Raw genomic sequence first — 20,490 nt, 5'->3', positions numbered from 1 at the left:
TACAACTCCACACAATTCCCACCACCCAATCTCCATATCCCACCCCTTCCCCTGATAGCTTTCCCACTCTCTATCCCTCTGGGAGCATGGACCCAGGGTCGTTGTGGGTTGTAGAAGGTGGAAGGTCTGGCTTCTGTAATTGCTTCCCCGCTGAACATGGGTATTGACTGGTCGGTCCATACTCCCAGTCTGCCTCTCTCTTTCCCTAGTAGGGTGGGTCTCTGGGAAAGCGGAGCTCCAGAACACATTGGTGGGGTCTTCAGTCCAGGGAAGCCTGGCTGGCATCCTGATGGCATCTGGAACCTGGTGGCTGAAAAGAGAGTTAACATACAAAGCCAAACAATTTGTTGAGCAATCATGGACCCAAAGGTTGGAATAGTGGAGAGGAAGTGTTAGCAGGATACTCACTTTCCCATATGCCTCTCCCAATCCATATCAAATAATATTGCATCTGCCGATCACAACCTAATCAATGCAATGATTGCCACCTCAACATGCTTCACTTCAGACTGTGTCCAGAGACTTCAGGTGTGGAATGACAATCCTTCAGCTTCATTACTCGGGTGAGACCTTTCCTTTCACAGTATTCTCTAATTCCATCCCAGGTGGATCACTTTCTAACAAAGTCCCAAAACCTAGATATACACCAGTTTCTGTGAGAGAGAGAGCATATGTTCACACGTATCCATAAACTACTGCAAAATATATACCTGAGAACATAGGGCCATCTTTCCCTGACCTGTGTCTCTCTAGCAGAGTCATGGGGATCACAGATGTCTATCTATCTGTCTACCCCATCTGACTCTCAGCACTCAAGCACAAGACAAGATGAAAGGCCCTGCAAGGAGGCATATCTCCCATCTGGAAACAGGAAAACCAGCAGTTCTTCCAGGGGGCTGGGTGGTGGCATCCTGTGGCCATTAGCAGAGGATGCAAGCCAACTGTTGCCACCTCTGGGGAGGATGGATGCATAATGGTGTTGCATAATGGTCCACTTGGTACCCAGTCTGTCTGCAGTACCAAGAGCTGCTGCTGTGTGGGGCGCTGGGCACTCACAGAACTCCTGAAAGACCAACATAACCCTTCTTTCTTAGTAGGAGTTTATCCTTATCCCTGAGGTATGGCTGAGTGTGGTTTCTGGTCATGCAGGGCGTGTGTGCGTGTGTGTGTGTCCTCCTGGGAGCCCTGCCTAGCATAGGGTGACAGTCTTTGTTGTGTTCTGGGAAGATGTGTCACAGCCATGAATGAGGATTCCTTTCTTTAATCTCCAAAGCTGCTGACAGGTGGCCTTTGAGGATGGCCATCTCTCTTCACAGGCTGACAGCTGATACCACCTGTCATCCAGTACCCACCTATCACTTTACATCGGTGAAGTCCCCACCACCAGATAGCTTGTCATTCCCTGGGACACCTGCCACCCCTCTGGGCTGGGACAGAGGGTGAATGGCTACACTAGAGGCTTCTCTGCCACAGTTGCCATTCAGACTCTTCCTTCTCTTTTTCTTCCTTTTTTTGGTGCCTGTGCAATCCCACTGTTCTTGACAGACTCGTTTTAATCTCTTATTTTTTGTATTTTTATTCATTTTGGACAGAGACAAAGATAAATTGAAAGGGAAGGGGGAGATAGACACCTGCAATACTGTTTCACCACTTGTGAAGCTTCCTCACTTCAGGTGGGGACTGGAGGCTTGAACTTGAGACCTTACACATGTAGTGTTTATGGTCAATCAGATTCACTACCTTGTTCCCTCTTGACAGACTCTTTTATTTTCCTTAAAATATTAGATTTTAAGTGGAATAAAAACTAGTGGCAGAGGGAGAGGGAGGGAGAGAGAGAGAAAGAGCAGAGAAGAGACACAGAGAGGACAGATGCCACAGCACCACTTCACAGCTCATGAAGCTTCCTGTGCATGCTGCTCCTATGTGCATGATGTTTTTATGTGGTGGACCCTGGTCTGTGTGCATGGTAAAGCATTTGCTCTGCTGAGTGCGCCATCTCCCAGACCCTCAGGTTTATATTTCAAAAGAAACTGGGCCACAGAGAAGTCAAGGGCAAGGCCAGTCCAGAAGTTAAAGGGAACTGTGATTTGATGAGTGCCTTTTTCATTTACAGTTCCTCTTCCTTTCCTTTTAAGATAGAGACAAAGAGGCATAGAGACAGGGAATGAAAAAGGCCAGAGCACCAAAGCTTCCTTCAGTGTGGTGGGGGCCAGGCTCCAACCTTTGCATATGGCCCCCATTTGCATCTCTTCTATATCATATTCTGTTTTTGCTCTTTTAAAAATTTATATAGCTTCTTTAAAACAGTTTTTAAAAATTTTTATTTATAAAAAAGAAACACTGACAAAAACCATAGGATAAGAGGGGCACAACTCTACACAATTCACACCACCAGAACTCCATATCCCATCCCCTCCCCTGACAGTTTTCCTATTCTTTATCCCTCTGGGAGTATGGACCCAGGGTCATTATGGGGTGCAGAAGGTGGAAGGTCTGGCTTCTGTAATTACGTCCCTGTTGAACATGGGTGTTGACAGGTCGATCATACTCCCAGCCTGCCTCTCTCTTTCCCTCGTGGGGCAGACGTCTAGGGAAGCAGGGCTCCAGGACATATTGGCTGGGTCGTCTGCCCAGGTTAGTCAGGTTAGCACCATGGTAGCATCTGGAACCTCTGTGTCATATTCTATTCACTGCAAAGCAGTGCCAAGTGCACTTTGTATCTGAAGGAATTGGAGTTTAAAGGATTGTGGTGCCTGGACCCAGATTACTCAGCAAGTACATGCTAAATCAGCACGGAGCTCTGAGCCCTGGGGTGTCTCACTGCAGTACCCCTGCTCCTCCCCATGCCAATGACTGTGGACATGACATACATGGGCAGGGGTCACTTCAAGCAGCACTATTCAGAAATAGGCAAACCCAGCCACAGATATGAGGACCCTGCCCTGAGCCCCGTGAGCAGATGGGAAGCTGCCTTCAGCACAGGAGGAAGGGGCCCAGGAACTGTCCAGCAAAAAGAGCTGTCATTATTCAGGAATGAAAAAAAGGACTAGATGGAGGGAGGAAGTCAGCTTCTGTCTTATTCCATGATGGTGTCTCAACTGAGTCGCCAGTGAGAAGGGAAGAGCACACAGGTTTAGCTTGGGGCGAGTCCCCTGGCCCCAATCTCCTCCTTCCTGTAATGGGCTCATAACATTTAATTTGCTTGGTGGAGTCGGGATAATGAACTTGAAACAGCCCCCAGTGGGTGCGCCATTAATTGTGCTTCTTATCATTCGCTGCTCACACAGATACCTCGCTCTTTCCAGCCTGGTCCTAAGGATGGGGAAGGATTGCTTGCAGGTGGTGAAGGATTGTTGGCTGGGAAGCAGGGCTCACCACCACCACCACCCCCACACACACACAGAGTTTCCTGCTGCTGAACTTGGTGCTGACTCTTTTTACAGAAGGATGCTTGGTCAAAAATTGCAAATCGCTCTAGACTAAAAGTGCTGCTGTGGATTTTCAGTTTGGCAGCTCTGACATGTTTTAATTTTCCTGAAGTGCCTGTATTCTCCCATCTATGGTCCCATGAGTAAAGAGGACTCCTCCCAGGCAGAGGTAAAGTGAGGAGAGAGTTCAGAATCAAGGGGCTGACAGTACACTAAATAAATGACTCAAGAGGTAAGCTGAGGGTCCAACCCAGGCTCTGCATGGAAGAGGGCTCAGAAATGTGCCCCAATGGACTTTCTTGGACCATTTGCTGAGCAACAGATGCAGAGAAATTCAGCCTTCCAATAGAGATGGGCTTGGGAGTTTTCCCCATTGAAAGGTGATTAATTACTTGAGCACACTGCGTGTTTAGTGCATGTTCGGCAATATTCTGAAAAGCCCTTCCAGCTTTTCTCCTGTATGTTTTCCCTCCTGTCTCCTCCACACATTCCAGGAGGAGCATCCTAAACCTCACCACACCTACCTGGCCACGCTCCCTTGTCTGCACCACCTGACCTGGCCCCGGGCCCCATCATCATTGATCTGACAGAGGACTCGAAAGAACCCCCAGATGGTCCCAAAGCTCAGGGGACACAGGAGGCTGAAGCCACTGCCTCCTGACAGGAGGCCAAGTGTGGGCATCAGATGGAGGCCAGCCAGGAGACAGGGGCAACACGATGCCCGGAGCCCAGCTCAGACTTGTGTGACTCAGAGACAGAGGGGGCCCCCAGGTGACCCCCCCAAAGACTCTCCCTGGGATTGGTGGAGCAAGGCTAGGGGCCTTCTTTTCAAGGGCAAGCTGCCTATGGTGGTCATGCAGGACATCCTGGCTACCAAGCCCACCCCCTACCCCAGACAGATCCCCTGGTGGTGGGGACCCCAGGGCCTCGGATGCCAAGCTGCCTGAGTTGGCCCGGAGAGGACTCCTGCTCAAGTCACTCCTCCCTGAGCTCCTTCTCGCTGAACAGCTTCCTTGAGGTGCCCATTGCCACCAGGACACACCAGAGAGCTCCCCCTTCCCCCCACAGCCTCCTTGCCTGCAGGCAGAGAAGGAGAAGGAGAGGCTGAAGGAGGAAGCCTGGTGCGCACAGGAGGAGGAGCAGGAGGTGGAGGAGGAGAGGCAGGAGAGGAAGGAGAAAAAGCAGCAGCGGCTCAAGGAGGTGTGGAAGAAGGAGCACCAGGAGGCTCTGGAGGCCAAGCAGGAGGAGAAGTGGAGAAAGGAAGAAGAGAAATGGTTGTGAGAGGAAGAGAAACGCACTAATGCAGAGAAGGCTTTAATCGCGTGCTTCTTCCAGAAAGCAAAGACCCCGCAGCCCCCCAAGATGCTGGCAGGTCCTGAGCTGCATTTGCCTAGTTTGAGATCAAGAAGCACATGGTCCTGGCTCCCCAGAGCCACCCCGCCCCTCCTGCAGCTCCAGGCCTCGGTGGTCTCCTTCTGTGCCCACAGTCTGCTCTGTTCATAGCCCATGGCAACCCCCCGCCATCTTTAACAGTGATGCGGTGATCCTGGAGGGCAGCATGGAGGAGAGGACGCCCAGGTGGAGGCTGCAGGGCCACATGAAGCTGTTCTGCAAGAACGACGGAGCCCACTTACTGGAGATTGTGGACCAAGCACAGCACCTTTATCTACCCAAGGCACCCCTGGGCCCAGGACATGAAACCTCTTGACTACAAGGCAGACAGGCAAGGAGGAGTGGGAGGAGGGGTAGCTTTCTCTCACCTAGAATGGGTGTTCTGCTCCCTAGAGATGTTTGAGATGCTTAGAGAATAAAGTTTCCTATCATGGTGGTGGAGATAGCATAATGTTTATGTAAAGAGTCTCTCATGCCTGAGGCTCCAAGGTCTTAGGTTCAGTCCCTTGCACCACCATGAGCCAGAGCTGAGCAGTGCTCTGGTAAAAAAAAAAAAAAAAAAAGTCTCATGAGATGTTCAGAAGTAGGAGACACTCACTGTCTGAACAGGAGTTCTGCTCCCATGTGCCACACAGACACCTTTCCTGCTACCTGAAGTTGTTAGTCAGATGTAAGTTCCCCTTGTCATGGCATAAACAGTTTGTAGAGGAGACATTTTCATCAATGACTGGGGTTTTGCCCCAGTGAGAGCAGAGGAAGCCAGATAACATCCCTGTGCTGGTCCAGTGTCAACACCAATTGTGAAATATAAACAGAGCTCTGGGGCGGCAGGGTGGTTCTCCTGGTAGGATAGTAAGGATCTGAGGTTGAGCCCCTAGTCCTTACCTACAGTGGGTGGGGAAAGTTAAAAAAGCAGTGGAACCATACTGCAGGTGTCTCCCATCTTTCTCTCTCTATATATCTCATCTTCTATGGAAAGAAGATGAAAAAATCACCACCTGAAATGGTGGAAACAAGCAGGCTGTGAGCCCTAGTGATATCTTTGGTGGTAAAACAAAATTAAAATAAAGTAAGTTTCCTTCTTGTTTTTAATAGAGAAACTTATTTTTAGAATTTTATTTATTTCATTTATTTATTTTGGACAGAGACAGGGAGAAAGTAAGAGGGTGGGGAGATAGAGAGAGAGAGACTTGAAGTACTGTTTTACCACTCATGAAGCTTCCCCCCTATAGGTGGGACTGAGGGCTTGAACCCAGGTCCTTATACATGTTAATTTACCAGGCCTACCACCAGGCCCCAAAGTTCCTTCCCTCCCCCATGTAGGGGTGATATATTTTATTGAAGTTGACAGAACCCAAAAGCAAATGAAGTCCATGCCCTTCCAAGTGGGTGTCTCCATGGGTCTACTTTCCTAGCAGGGCAAGGTGTTTCAGAAGGCAGCACAACTCGTCCTGGGAGACAAGATCACCACCCTCATGGCCCCCAGTCCCCAGAGCAGCACTATCTTGTAGGACCCCATTTCCCCGAGTGCCCAGGGGGCAACGCCCTTGGCTCTTTACCTTGATGCCTTGGCCAAGGCTCTCCAGTGAGTTAATGTCCAGTCCCTCCTTGCAAGCCTGCAGGCAGGAGATCACTCTCTGGCTCTCCACCCTGCCGGGCCGGATAGTGAGGCTGGCAAGGCCACCGTGGAAGAACTGGGCGAACCTTGGCTTAGCGACTTCTCCCCCTGAAAGACAGAGAGGCATGTGAGTGCCTTCTGGAAACAGGGTAGCAAATCCCACTCCAAGCATCATCTGCCGAGGGAACACAAACATGATGACCTGCCCCCTAGACCTTCCAGGGGTCAGTGCAGCTGCCAGAATCGAACCAAAGGACGCTCAGTGCTGCCCCAAATAAACATGTTTCAGGGTTTGGGTGGAGCGGGTTAAGCGCACGTGGCGCGAAGCACAAGCACCGGTGTAAGGATCCCAGTTCGAGCCCCTGGCTCCCCACCTGCAAGGTGGTCGCTTCACAGGCAGTGAAGCAGGTCTGCAGGTGTCTGTCTTTCTCTCCCCCTCTCTGTTTTCCCCTCCTCTCTCCATTTCTCTCTGTTCTATCCAACAATGATGACATCAATAACAACAACAATAATAAAAACTACAATAAAACAAGGGCAACAAAAGGGGGGGGGAAGCAGAATTTTAAAAAATCTGTCAGTTTCTGAAAAAGAAAAAAAAAATTTGTCATTGTTACAGAGCTAAGGTCTCCCATGTGTGTGATTTCATGACTCTAGCTGATGTTTTCATTCACAGTACAGGGGGTGGGGGAAGTGAAGACGAAGGAACCATAGCACCAGAGAATTCCCTAGTGCTATAACATCTCCCATGTGGTACTGGGGCTAAGCTTACAGCAAGGCAGGAACCCTGTTGGTGAGCTCTCTATAGTTGTGTAATTTCTAAATCTGGAAAGAGCAACTTCCAGAGGCATGTCCCTTGATGCCAAGAGGACTGGAAGGACCAACAGAGTCAGACAAGGAGGGAAGAGAGCTGCTGGCTTAAAGCTGTCTTCTGGGGCTTCTGAGCAATCCTGCAAGCAGAGTGCCCTTTTTCCCAAGACATTCAGAGAGGCTGAGGGAGCTGCCCCAGGACACACGGCTCATGGCTGGAGCCGCCACTGCCTGAGTCGCCCGCTGGCATTAGCTTCCCTGTATCTCAGCAAAATGAAAGAAGTCAAGAGACCCTTAGCATCATCCAGTCCATGGGCTCAGCTCTCTTCAACAGGTTAATACCAAGCCTGCTCAAGGGTATGTTTTCAGGCATGAACAGGCTTCCTTGACTGTGCTCTGTCTGCCTCTGACATTCTCCCCATTGCCTATGTCCTGTTTTATGCTATCTTCCCTACTGGCTGAGCTGAGTCCTGGGGAGCTCACATTCACTGATGAGCTTCTTTCCTTTTTTGCTTTCTTTCTTTCTTTTTTGTCAGCAGATTTATTGCTGGAGCTTAGTGCTTACATGATTGTTCCTGGTGGTCTTTATTTTTTCTTTTTAAATTTTTTTATTCTAGAGAGGTAAGGGGGACTGAGAGGGAGAGAAAGAGACATCTTCAGCACTGTTCCACCACCCCTGAAATTTCTCCCCTTCAGGTCTGGACCAGGATGCTTGAACCAGAGCCCTTGCATATTGTAATGTCTGCATTTGACCTGGTGTCCCATGGCTTAGCCCCTCTGTTCATCTTCTTTATTCATTGCCACTGCTGTAGCAAGGTCAGCATGAAAACCACCTCCCTCCCATTTTTCTTCCTTGGGGTTTCTAATCAGTCCTTCCCTTGGGTCTATTTGAAGCCTCATTTCCTCCAGGCAGCCTTCCCAGACTCCTGAACTCTCTCCCTAGCCCTGTCCAGGACTGTTTTTAACATAACAGTGGTAGTTCTCTAGGTGTGAATCACATGGCCAATGTGGTGTGAAGTCACCCGGCACAGGCTGTTTCAGTGAATCTTCATCAAAGTGGGAGGGGTTTACTGTAGAGTGAGCACGCCACACTTAGAAGTGGCCCACGACTACACCAACCACAAGCAGTAACAACATGTTCAGTCCTAGAATGGAGGGCCAGAAGCCTCCAGTTGAGGGGTGTGTGTGTGTGTGTGTGTGTGTGTGTGTGTGTGTGTGTATGTTCATCCCACTGCAGATCAAGATTGGGAGAATCCCCATTGTGACCCATCATCTCCCCAACTGCTCCTGCAACAGCTCCAACATGAATGCTTAAACCTGGAGGCTTTCTCAGATGCCAAAACAGTTTCTAGAACACCATTATCTTAACCCCCCCACCAACTATGTCCTACATTTTGGAGTTCAGGATGCCAGATCCAAGATGCCTCTATCAATTCAATTAGCATTCTGCATTAGGAAACCAGCATAAAGCCTGAAATATCTGCACTCAGGGACAGCTGGGAGGCAGGATTTTAACGATGACGAACACACTGAAAATGTTTCCTTTTCATAACCAGGGTGTCTGCATACACCACATGGAGCCTCTGGTAACCTTCAGACAGAAGTGGGCTCGTGAATCATTTTAAGAAGGAGCACAACCCGACTTCCTTGTACTAGGCTCTCTCTTCAAGCATTCACGCACCTGATGTTAGGATTCCGGAGGTTAGATCTACCCACGTTTCCAGTGCTTTCTGTCTGTGCAGCCTTCTGTTAGGCTCAGTTAATTATAAAGATGTGGGTCACACTCTCCAGGGGGTTCACTTTGAGTTGGAAGAAGAAAGTGTAGACATGGGGAAAGGAAAAATACAAGTAAAAGAGTAAATAGCCAGTGTTTGGAGTGTTGAAAGGTTGTACGTAGTTAGTTTCCAAAGGAATGCTAAAGCAAATGGGCCAACAAGTCACAGGCAGGAGAGACAGGCATCATCTATCAGTTTCCCAAACACTGCAAGTTCCTTCCTATGTGTGTTAGAGATATCCTTTTGAAATTTTAGTATTTACTTCTTTTTTTCTGTTTTGTTTTGTTTTTGCCACCAGGGTTATTGCTGAGGAATCCACTGCTTCCAGAGACCATTCTTTTCTTTTACCATTTTTCTCTTTATTTGATAGGATAGAGAGAAATGAGAGGGGAGTGTGGGGGGGGGGAGGGAGAGGAGAGAGAGGGAGAGAGGGAAAGAGGGAGAAGGAGACAGAGGGACAGGAAGGGGCAGAGGGAGAGGGAGAAGGAGAGGGAGAGGGAAAGGGAGAGGGAGAGGGAGAAGGAGACAGAGGGACAGGGACAGGGACAGGGAGAGGGAGAGGGAGAGGGAGAGGGAGAGGGAGAGGGAGAGGGAGAGGGAGAGGGAGAGGGAGAGGGAGAGGGAGAGGGAGAGGGAGAGCACTGCAGCACTGCTTCCCTGCTTGTGAAGCTTCCTCTCTGTAGGTGGGGACCAAAGGCTTGAATCTGGGTCTCTGTGCGTGTTAATGTGTTGTTCAGGTATGCCATTCTGTTCTGAATTTTATTCTAGTATCTCTTATTCTTTGCCCTCCATGAAGATACCCCTCTGGCTCTTATTTGCTGCTACAGAGAGGGCTGTGACAGGGAGGAAACAGCTGAGGGGATTTGAAGTTACCTCTCTTCCCAGTTGGGTTTCCTCATGTTAGGGGAAGAAGAGGACAAAGAGGTCCTAAACCTCAGTTCCACCCAGGAGTACTTGAGACTATGACCATTTTATTTTTGTTTTTTATACCTGTTTCCCTCATGAGAAGATCAGAGTTTTGACGGAGCACCAGGGAGTAGTGGGAAGAGTTCTAAGAGCTTACAAGGAAGCACAATTCACTATGTAAGGGGCCTTAGAAAGGTAGTCACACATGGAAAATAGAAGTCTAATAGGAAAGACAGGTGATCTTAATGGACTAATGAAAAATTGGCTCCAGTAGGACTGAGGCAGGGGCTAAATGAGGCCAGAGAACTCAGTAAGAGGCCACACTCTCCATGCCTCTATGCATCCATGTTCAAGCTATTTGCACTTTAAAGTCTGTCTCTGAGCTGAAGAGACAGCATAGTGGTTTATGAGAATGTGGAGAAAAGGGACTTTGGTACACTGTTGATATCAAATTGGTGCCACCTCTATTGGAAAGCAGGGTTAAGACTGTTTTTTTTTTTAAATGAAAGTTAAAATGACTTACATTCCTGCAAACAGACATTTATCAGAGGGCAGAGAAAAACACTGATTTGAGAGGGAATATGTACACATATTTATAACAGCATTACTCATGATAACAAAAATTGAAATCTAGCTAAATTCCCCATTAGCACATGACTGGATAAAGAAGCCGTGTGATATATACTCAGGGGAAGACTATTCTGCCATTATACAAATGAAATCATGCCTTGGAGGATACAATGGATGAGATGTGATGTGATTGTGCCAGGTGAAATAGGTAAGGAAGTGAAAGGCAATTATCAGGGAGTTTTATTCATTTGCAGACTGTAAATAAGGAAAGCAAAGAAACTTACAAGAAAACAAACCATTTTGCTAATCTATCTGGAGGGTTCAGTGGAAACTAAGGTGACTAATGTCCTATATGGGATAATAGGAACAGGTCAAAGGTTCTTCTTCGCGAAATGGCCCTGGGACTGGTAGTTGGTGTGGTTGGTATTTTACACTGTGAATTATAAATCTTTACCCTCCAGATTTTAAAGGGTTACAAAGCAAGGTCAAAGAAGTGCAAAAACCCACATACATAAATAAACAAGAAAAAAAACAGTTTTTAAACAAAATAGTCCTCCAAAATAAACCAATAAATAAACGAGAGCCGGACAGTGGAGCACAGAGGTGAGCACGCATGTTACCATGAGCAAGGATCCCGGTTCAAACCGCACTTCCCACCTGCAAGGGGGAAATTTCATGAGTGGTGAAGCAGGGCTGCAGGTATTTCTCTCTCTTCCCTTCCCTATCTCAATTTCTTTTCCCCCTCCCGCTCCCCCCTTCTCTCTCTCTTTCCTTCTCTCTCAATCTCTCTCTCACCCTCCCCTCTCAATTTCTCCCTGTCCTGTCAAATTAAAATAATTTATATAAAAAAGAAAACAAAAACATTGCTTTAAAAACGTCATCAGCAAAGATCTTGTGTTCCAGAAGGTGGCACTGTAGATACAGCAATGGACTCTCTAGGAAGTCAGGCGGTAGCACAGCGTGTTAAGCATTGGACTTTTAAGCATGAGGTCTTGAGTTTAATCCCCGGTGCACATGTATCAGAGTGATATCTGGTTCTTTCTGTCTCTCCTCCTATCTTTCTCATAAATAAATAAATAAATAAATAAATAAATAAATAAATAAAAATCTTTTTAAAAAGATATTTAGAGAAACATGGTGCTGGGAAATGCATCATCACCTATATCTTGGTGATTTTCTTATTTATTTATTTATCTTTTTAAAATTTCTTTATTGGGGAATTAACGTTTTACATTCAACAGTAAATACAATAGTTTGTACATGCATAACATTTCCCAGTTTTCCATACAACAATACAACCCCCACTGGGTCCTCTGTCATCCTTTTTGGACCTCTCTTCCGCCACCCATGGCTATTTTCTAAACCATGACTAGACATAATTCTTTTTTTAAAAAAAAATTTACTTATAAAATGGAAATATTGACAAGACTCTTATAGTATAAGAGGGGTACAATTCCACACAATTCCCACCACCAGAACTCTATTATCTATCCCCTCCTTTGAAAGCTTTCCTATTTTTTACCCCTCTGGGAGTGTGAACCCAGGATCATCATGGGGTGCAGAAGGTGAAAGGTCTGGCTTCTGTAATTGCTTCCCCGCTGAACAAGGGTGTTGGCAGGTCAGGCTAGACATATTCTAAACCCATCCTGTGCAGCTCTGATTGTCTTTGGCCTGCCATTGTGGGGGCTATTATTTCTCAGGTGCATCTGACATTGGCAAGGAAACTCACCCCCACTTGTGAGTTTCCAGTGAGTTGGGTATAACAAAGAGGGTAGAAGCTAATTTGGTAACATCTACTTGTTGGGTGATTGTGGGTAATGGCTCCGGTGTGTCTCTGGGCAGTGTCTGCAGCCCCAATTAGCCTACTGTGTCCTGTCAGTGAATTGAAAGCCAAATGTAATCAGTGGGGCTTCATTTGCATTGATGTTTTTGCCAGTAATTAAAAAAAAATTGAGTCTTTGTTTAAGCTTAAGAAATGCTGCTCACACAACCCAGAGTGTGGAGTGCAGTGTCTTAATTGTAGAGAAAGGTTTTTGCAGACAGAATGAACTCTGCCTGACAGCACAGCCCTCCTGTGTTTAGTGGAATTCTCTGGACAAAACCAGCCTCTGCCTTGTGGCCAAGTTCAGTCTGGCTCAGACACTGCCTTCAGAGAAATCTCAGGTCTCTTTGTCTCTCTCTGGGTCAGGCCACAGGAGAGGATTCTTGAATAGGCTAATTAGTCTGTCCTCTTCCTTATCATCCCAGCTCACAATTGAAATCCAAATTCTACTCATCACTACTAAAAATCATGTCTTCCAGGCTGCTTGGCCCCCTGCACCTGTTAACTAGCTCTGTCACCCAGCTGTCTATAAAGAGAGTTGACAAGTGTGCTAGTGATGTCAGACCAAGATCTGGGCAGTCCCTGGGATGCCCAGGAGAGGCTCCACAGGGTACTTCTCCCCCAACAAAGTTCTCTTAACAAAGTGGTAGAACCTGCCTGAAGCAGCCTGGCTCTTGGTTGTCACTCAGGAAGCCTCCCCAATTCCCTCCCGTCCCCCAGCCCCAACTCTTCTCTTTTCTTGGGAGGTTTCACCACAGAGTTTTCTGCTTCTGGCTCTGTTTTTCAGCAACCATCCTGTCCCTCTCTTTGCTGGGGGCCTTCCCCTAGAATTCTGAACCTTGGCCTTCCTACATCACCTTGTTTTACCTCCACCTGACTGACTCTCTCCTCCTTCTCTCTCTCTCTCTCTCCCTCTCCCCCTCCCCTTCTCCCTCTCCCTCTCCCTCTCCCTCTCCCTCTCCCTCTCCCTCTCCCTCTCCCTCTCCCTCTCCCTCTCCCTCTCCCTCTCTCTCTCTCTCTCACACACACACACACACCTTTCTACCTCAGCTCCCTCAACACACAGCAGCAGAAGTCAGAGAAAGGGGCAGTTCTATACATCTGATGCTATGAATGTATAGGCAGCTTTGGGGAAGAACCACAAAGACCAGGAAGGGTCAAGAAAGGCATGGAGAGGCAGAAATAATCCCTTGAGCAGCAGAGAAGGGGAAGTGGAACCACAGGTGCTCCTGAAATCTAGGGTACATTTCCAGGTCATTTTATCTGCCAGACACTTAAATGAGCACAAGGACTAGGAATGCCAGCCTTCCCTTAATGAGATTGATCTAATTTAGAACAAATTCCCTTAATAAAGTCTGGGTTGAAATGATCTTGTCTCCCATGGGTTTCTGCTGCTGGGAGCAAGGGGCAGACACTGGTGTGGTCTGTCTTATACTCAGATGGTGTTCCCCAGGAAGCTCTCCCACAACAGGCTCCTCCTCCAGGAGGCTAAGGTCAAGTTTGGGAAACCACATAAGCCACCCTATACTGCCACCGTGGAGTGTCTCAATGCTTGCTGAACTCCTGAAAGCTCTCACAAGTCTGCTGAAAATGCAATCTGTTTGACTGACTTGCCCACAACCCTCAACTGTTTGCATGCCAGTTATGGGGCTCACTCATTGTGAAGTGACACTCTTGGACCAGTTTCTGGGAAAGAAATTTCACTGGAGAGATTAATAATCACCTCTAACACCTATTCAGGTATCAGTGTGAAGAAGGTCAAGGCTTCCTTCTTTCATAGAGACAAAGAGGCAGAGAGAATGAAAGAGGCCGCAGCACTGAAGCTTCCTTCAATGTGATGGGGTCCAGGCTTGAACCCAAGTGACACATGGCCAGGTAGTACACTATCCAGATGCGCTATTTCACCAACTCTGAAGTCACATTTATTATATTATTATTATTATTATTAATTGCCACCAGAGTTACTGGTAGGAGCTTTGTGATTGGCAAATCTACCACTCCCATTTTTTCATATATATATATATATATATATATATATATATATATATATATATATAAGCATTTGATAGGACAGATAGAAATTGAGAAGGAAGAGGGAGCTAGATACAATGAGAGTAAGAGGCACCTGTAGACCTTCCTCATCCTCATGATGTATTTCTCCCTACAAGTGTGGAACGGGGGCTTGAACCCCAGTCCTGATGCATGGTAATGTGCATACTTAACCAAGTGTGCCACCACCTAACTCCCATCACATTTCCAGCTAGTGAGAGGCCCAGTATTTGCTCTCTCTCCTTGAGTATTTCCTCCCACCCAAAATGAGGCCTAAATGATCTCCAGGCTCCACAGACCTCACTTGTAGTTTAGTAGAGGGAGGGATGGATTTGGGCAGAGCAGGAGACAGTTCCAGACCTCTTATAATAGCTGCACTGGACCTTTGGAGTCAGTATCTTGCCTCTGAATGTCTTAGCTTGATACCTGGGGAATGAAATGCGGCAGGACTGCACATGTAGACCCTTATGACTCCATGTACTGAGATCTCCAATGTCCAGAGCTAACTGTGGGGCATCTATAGCCATCTGTCTTGCTCACTCAGTGTCAGGTATATGCTTGCTGGAAGGGCTGGGGAGATGGACAAATGAACACTGAAAGGGTCAGGGAATGCTAGCCAAGAAGTGACTGAGGGCCACTCATCTGCCCCCACCAGTCACCTTTAGCCCACATCAAACACCTCCAGGGGCATAAGAACAAGCTTTAAAGGTGCAGCTTCTGGGGCTCCATTACACACTTCACTTGGTCTCCACGTTTCTTGGATATCTCTATCAGCAAAATGAGGAAATGAGAAAAAGAGAGAGAGAGAGAGCAAGATTTCAGATGGTGATGTCATTTGCACTGCTGGGAACTGCTGCGTGACCACCCGTGAAATTGTGTTCACTGAGGGGCGGCCCTGCCAAAGCCCCTGAGTGGAATGAGGAGCCCTCAGACTTGGGTGAGAGAGAATGAATGTGGAGCATGGCTGCCACCCTTCTCCATGAGGCTTTCATAGGAGATAGCTGTGGGCTTGGACAGTGGTGAAAGAATACCCCAGAAGCAGCCTGCACATGTTTTGCCAACTGAAAAGACCACACAGACATTATAATTAGAAGTAACTGCCTTGGGGAGATGACCTCACCAAAATGTCCTGGAAACCCACCTCCTCAGATCCCCGCCCCACTAGGGAATGACAGAAGCAGGCTGGGGGTATGGATCAACCTGCCAATGCCCATGTCCAGCAAAGCAGCAATTACAGAAGTCAGACCTTCCACCTTCTGCACCCCATAATGATGCTGGGTCCACACTCCCAGATGGATAAAGAGTAAGAAAGCTTCCAATGGAGGGGGTGGGATGGAGAATTCTGGTGGGAGAATTGTGTTTTGGAATTGTACCCCTCTTATCCAATGGACTAGTTGTTCCTCATAAAAATAAATAAATAAAATAGATAAAATAAAATAAGTCACTGTGTGTACATGACCCAGGTTCGAGGTCAGTCCTCACTGTACATCAGCTTTGGGGGTGCAATGCCTACCTCTCTTGGACTCTTGTTTCTATCAGAAAAAAAATGTGGCCTGGAGAGGCAAAGTCTCAGTGACCACTGTTGGTATGCTTCTGGATTCTGCTTGTGAAGCCTTCTGTTTTTATCATCACATTGGGTTCGCTTTGTGTTGCTTGCGATGTGTTCTGTTTGCATGTCCACTGCATGTAGGCTGGGCACTCCCCTGCCTCCGGGATATTGGTTTGGCCCTCGCTCCCCCTGCCTCTGGGACATTTGGTTTAGTCCTCACTGGTTAGCGCTTTTTCCTTTTCCCCCCGCCCCCTATCGTATGTATTTCCTTTGTTCCTGACTCTTCCGCAGGAGGAGAAAGATGCAGGACAGAGTTGTGATTAGAGATTAGATTGTTTTTAAACTACATCCCCGCTCATGAATAAAGATTGAACTGCGTTCTCAGCTCAGCCATAAGTTCCTGATCATCTCTGTCTCCCGCCCATGAAGCTAGCACGGCAGACCACTAAAACAAAATAAGATAAAATAAAAATCTGCCCCCTCAAATAAGACAAATGAACAAAAATAAATTAAATAGACAGGACTGATTTAAAAAGCTGCTCTTTTAAGACAACTGTATTTCCGTGCAGACTTAGCACAAATCATGTGGGTTGTAGCTGACGTAGTTAAGTGTCCTCAGGACCCACTTGGATGGGTTATTCTGCTCTGCCACTGTACCCACCCTGACCTGCCCCATTCTTCACAAAGCTGCCTGACTATTCCATCTTTCAGGATCTAACTCTGTATCATGAATCCCCAGCCATGTTCACACATGTAATGTACAGGTCAAACTCAGGTGAGCAGAGCCCAAGCTTGCCAGCACCATCTGGTATGTAAGTGCAGCAGCTGAGAATCCGGATTCAAGAACAAGGAGAGAGCTCATCATTAACACTCAGCACCTTAGGCTCCGAAGGCCTCGGGTTCAGTCCCCAATGGCATCATCATATGCCAGAGCCAAGCTGAGTGGTGCTCTGGTCTCTCTCTTTCACCAACTCTTTCTCTATCTTCTAGAAATAAATAATGAAGGCTGCTCTAAGGAATATGGATTGACCCACAAAATTGTTTTCTCTCCACACCCATCTCAACTTCAAGCTCAAATACATTTGAGCAGGGCAATCTGAATTTAGCAAGTTTGCTGTAAAGGCTGGTCGATTTCAAGGGGTGGTTGCAGGTGGGGCCATGGTGTCCAGGGGCCTTAGCCACCTGCCCAGGCAGGTGTCCCCTATAGTGGGCTTCACCTTCATGCCCTCAGTCTCCTCAGCGGGGTCTGGGCTTGGACCCAAGTCAGTGCACCTGCTTTCAAGGTGAGCATCATACAGGCCCATCCAGTTAGTTTTACACAGAAGAGCTTCTCAAAGCAGTCAGGAATTCTGCAGCTTTACACTACTAGAATGTGGCAAGGCTGGGAATAAAATAAAGAATTTTGCCCTTGTTGTTTATCGTTGTTATTACTGTTGTTGTTATTGCTGTCGTTGTTGGGTAGGACAGAGAGAAATGGAGAGGAGGGGAAGACAGAGGGGGAGAGAAAGATAGAAATCTACAGACCTGCTTCACTGACGGTGAAGTGACTACCCCTGCAGGTGGGGGGCTGGGGGCTCGAACTGGGATCCATATGCCTGTCCTTGCACTTCACGCCATGTGCACTTAACACGCTGTGTCACCGCCCAGCCCCAAAATGAGAAATATTTCAAGTGACCAAGAAATTGAGGTTTGCTTGCCCTGTGACATGACTGAATCTCACTCAGTTGATTCATTAGGACTATCCTGACTCTTAACAGAATCACTCTTTATCTGGAGGGGCTGCTTCTCTACTCTGTGGCCTGTGCTGGGCAGCAGTACTGGAGCTGGCCTGGTAAGATGGAGGTAGGTTTCCACTGCAGCTTGGGGAGACAGGAATCAGAAATGGGTTTCTGTGGGCCTCTGGGGAAGTCATAGCAAAGAGCCTGGTGAAAACCAAACCAGCACTCTCACCTTTGGGAAGTCACCAGAATGTTCCAGAACACTCACAAGCTGGCAGTGCTGTCCAGAGAGGGTACTGAGTCATAAGAGAGGGTCACTACTCTAAGACAACTCTGCTCAATGACTAATTATGCTAACTCAGCCTGTGATTGGCTTTATTAATTAGCTTTATGCGGTACTAGGGACTTGTGTAGAAGCAATGGAACTGCCAAGTTTCACTGAAATGTCTAATTTATATTTTGCTCTCATGTGACATATGTCAGATATCAGCAGTTGGCCTCAACTGAAAAGCACAGGCTCTCCCCTTGCTTCATGCTTGCTGTGTTTCCCACCTGAATTGGGGACACTGGATTACACCATATGCAGACCAGAATGTATTTTCTGTCCCAAACCAGAGGGACCCTATCTCTGCTGGGCCATTACTCAGTCAGCTGATGCTCTAAAGATGTGCTTATGCCAGAGTCTTAAGCTCGTAAAGGTGAATGATCAAAGTCACAAGTTTTAGCAACTAGCAAAGACTCCATCACCAAGAGGCAGGGTCTTATCACAAAGCACTGATTTATTTGGGGGGAGCAACTTCCTGGCCCCCTCTGGTCCCTTGTTGGGGTTTCCAGATCAGAAGGGACCAAAATCAGTGTCCAGTTCACCTGTGTGAGTCAGGAGAGTTACAACATTCTGAAAGAGCTGGCTTTCTCTTTTCTGAAAAGGAGATTAGCCTGAACTAGGTAATAAGTAGAGAGGTAGCAGCTCAGAAAGCAAGAAAGCAGGAAAGCAGTAAGGGACGACTTCTGTCCTTAGTGACTGGGAAGGGGACAGCTCTGAGCTGCACTGGAGCAGACTTTGGTGGCTCCATGCCTGGGGACTACCCCCCCCCCCCCCCAGTACAGTCATGCATACTCCAAACGGAAGGGTTGGGACCTGGGCAACTGGTGTGAAGGGAAAGAGACTTCCCAGACTCCTTACCAGTGTAGCAATTAATACAGCCAAGTAGGAATTTGCACACAAGAGTTTTCACTCAGCTTTTGCTCTGCACAGCCTCAGCTTGAAATCAGATAAGGTTCCAGAACTGTAGAAGGTACAGCCACTCAGAGGCCACCTTCAAAACTCTCAGTTGACCTAGAATCAAAACCTGGTCTCCAGCTCATTGCTTTATCTTTATACACATTTAGTATCTGATTTAATCCTTATTTGAATAAGCCCTGTTTCATTAGTAAGGGGTAGTACATTTTCCTGGATGTTTTTCATATCACTTTCTTTTTTTCTTCCTTCATTATTTTCCTTTCTTTCTTTCATTTTTGCCACAATGACTATCATTGTGACTCCATAATTCCCTGTGGTAATCTTTATAAAGGGTGAAAGACACAGAGACAGAAACAGAGGGAGGGAGAAAGGATAAACACTTGCAGCACTACACCACTCATGAAATCTCCCCCCTGCAGATGGGAAATGGGGCTTGAAACTGGGTCTTTGTATATGATAACATGTGTGCTCTACTGGGTCCATCACCACCAAGTCTGTTTTTTATTTTCTTCATGGATCATATACAGATGGGTGAGAGAGAAGATTGAGTTAAAGGTTACCTTGCCAACAAGCACCAACTGTGAGTTGCATGGCTATGTGAGATGGATGAATGGGCCAATCGTTGGTCACCAGGTAGGGTTCATAGGTTGCTCCATCCATGTATAAGGTAACTACAGGAAAATCCACATTGATGACATAGTAATGCCATTCTTTGTCACAGATCTAGCAAAGAGAAAGAGAAACAATACTTTAAGTATGCAAGGAAACATCAACTAGACTTTTCTTCTAAGTATGAAAGGAAGAGATGGTATCTTCAACCAACAGTTTCATTGCAGAGTGCTCCGTGAGAAAAGTGGTTGATATGCACTGAGATTGTAGTTCACATCCAACAGGTGAGCATTCAATCTTTGGGTAAATACTTGATTGTGGATAGATTATCTCACTCACATAATTACTAGCTGTTTAGGCTGGAAAGTTCTTGATGGCCAGGTAGGGGCATCAGTTGAACTTTTCTCTGTATGGGCGTTTTTCTCTTTTCTTTAGTAGAAAAACCATTAAATTAATATTGTTTTTCAAAGTTTATGAATGAATATTAGAAAGAAATTTGAAAGAAGAAAGAAAGACAAAGATAGAGACAGGAAGAGGAAGGCGAAGAGAAAGAAGAAGACAAGGGAGGGGGAAAAGTAGGGAGTTAGAAAGGAGTAAGAGAGAAAGCAATGGGCGTGGAAAAGGAAGAAGAAAAAGCAGAAGAAAGGGAGCCCCTGATTCCTTTGATTTCATCTCAAGGTTTTCTGGAGGATGTGGTTTATTTTCATGCCCTTACAATTATGAGGTAACTATAAAATAAATTGAGGGGAGTGACCTTCCAAAGAGGACTGAGATTTTGCCTACATTGGAGTACCCAAAGACAGGGACAGAGAATGACCACAAATGGGCCTTACCCATCAGGACTGAGTACAGAGAACTGTTATAATCAGGTCCCTACAACTTTAAAACATTATACTGTAAAAAAACTATATATATTTTGGACCGGAAGGTGGCTCAGTGGAGAATGCATTGGACTCTGAAGCATGAGGTCCCAAGTTCAATTCCTGGCAGCACGTGTACCAGAGTAA

At 46.9% G+C, this 20,490-nt stretch overlaps 1 protein-coding gene across 1 annotated transcript in view; it reads right to left on the bottom strand.

Annotated features, from left to right (window-relative positions):
- The window catches only part of CLSTN2 (calsyntenin 2), a 470,509-nt gene that overhangs the window by 12,676 nt on the left and 437,343 nt on the right, over positions 1-20,490 (bottom strand). The window contains exons 9-10 of the mRNA XM_060196589.1: positions 19,435-19,597; positions 6,380-6,546 (exon numbers count right to left, since the gene is read on the bottom strand). Coding sequence (XP_060052572.1) covers positions 6,380-6,546; positions 19,435-19,597 — 330 coding nt within the window. The remainder of the gene's footprint in view (positions 1-6,379; positions 6,547-19,434; positions 19,598-20,490) is intronic.

This window comes from Erinaceus europaeus, chromosome 1 (genome assembly GCF_950295315.1).
Source record: "Erinaceus europaeus chromosome 1, mEriEur2.1, whole genome shotgun sequence".
Classification (NCBI taxonomy): domain Eukaryota; kingdom Metazoa; phylum Chordata; class Mammalia; order Eulipotyphla; family Erinaceidae; genus Erinaceus; species Erinaceus europaeus.
Note: the sequence above shows the minus strand (reverse complement) of the source record. Positions and strands in the feature narration are given on the sequence as shown.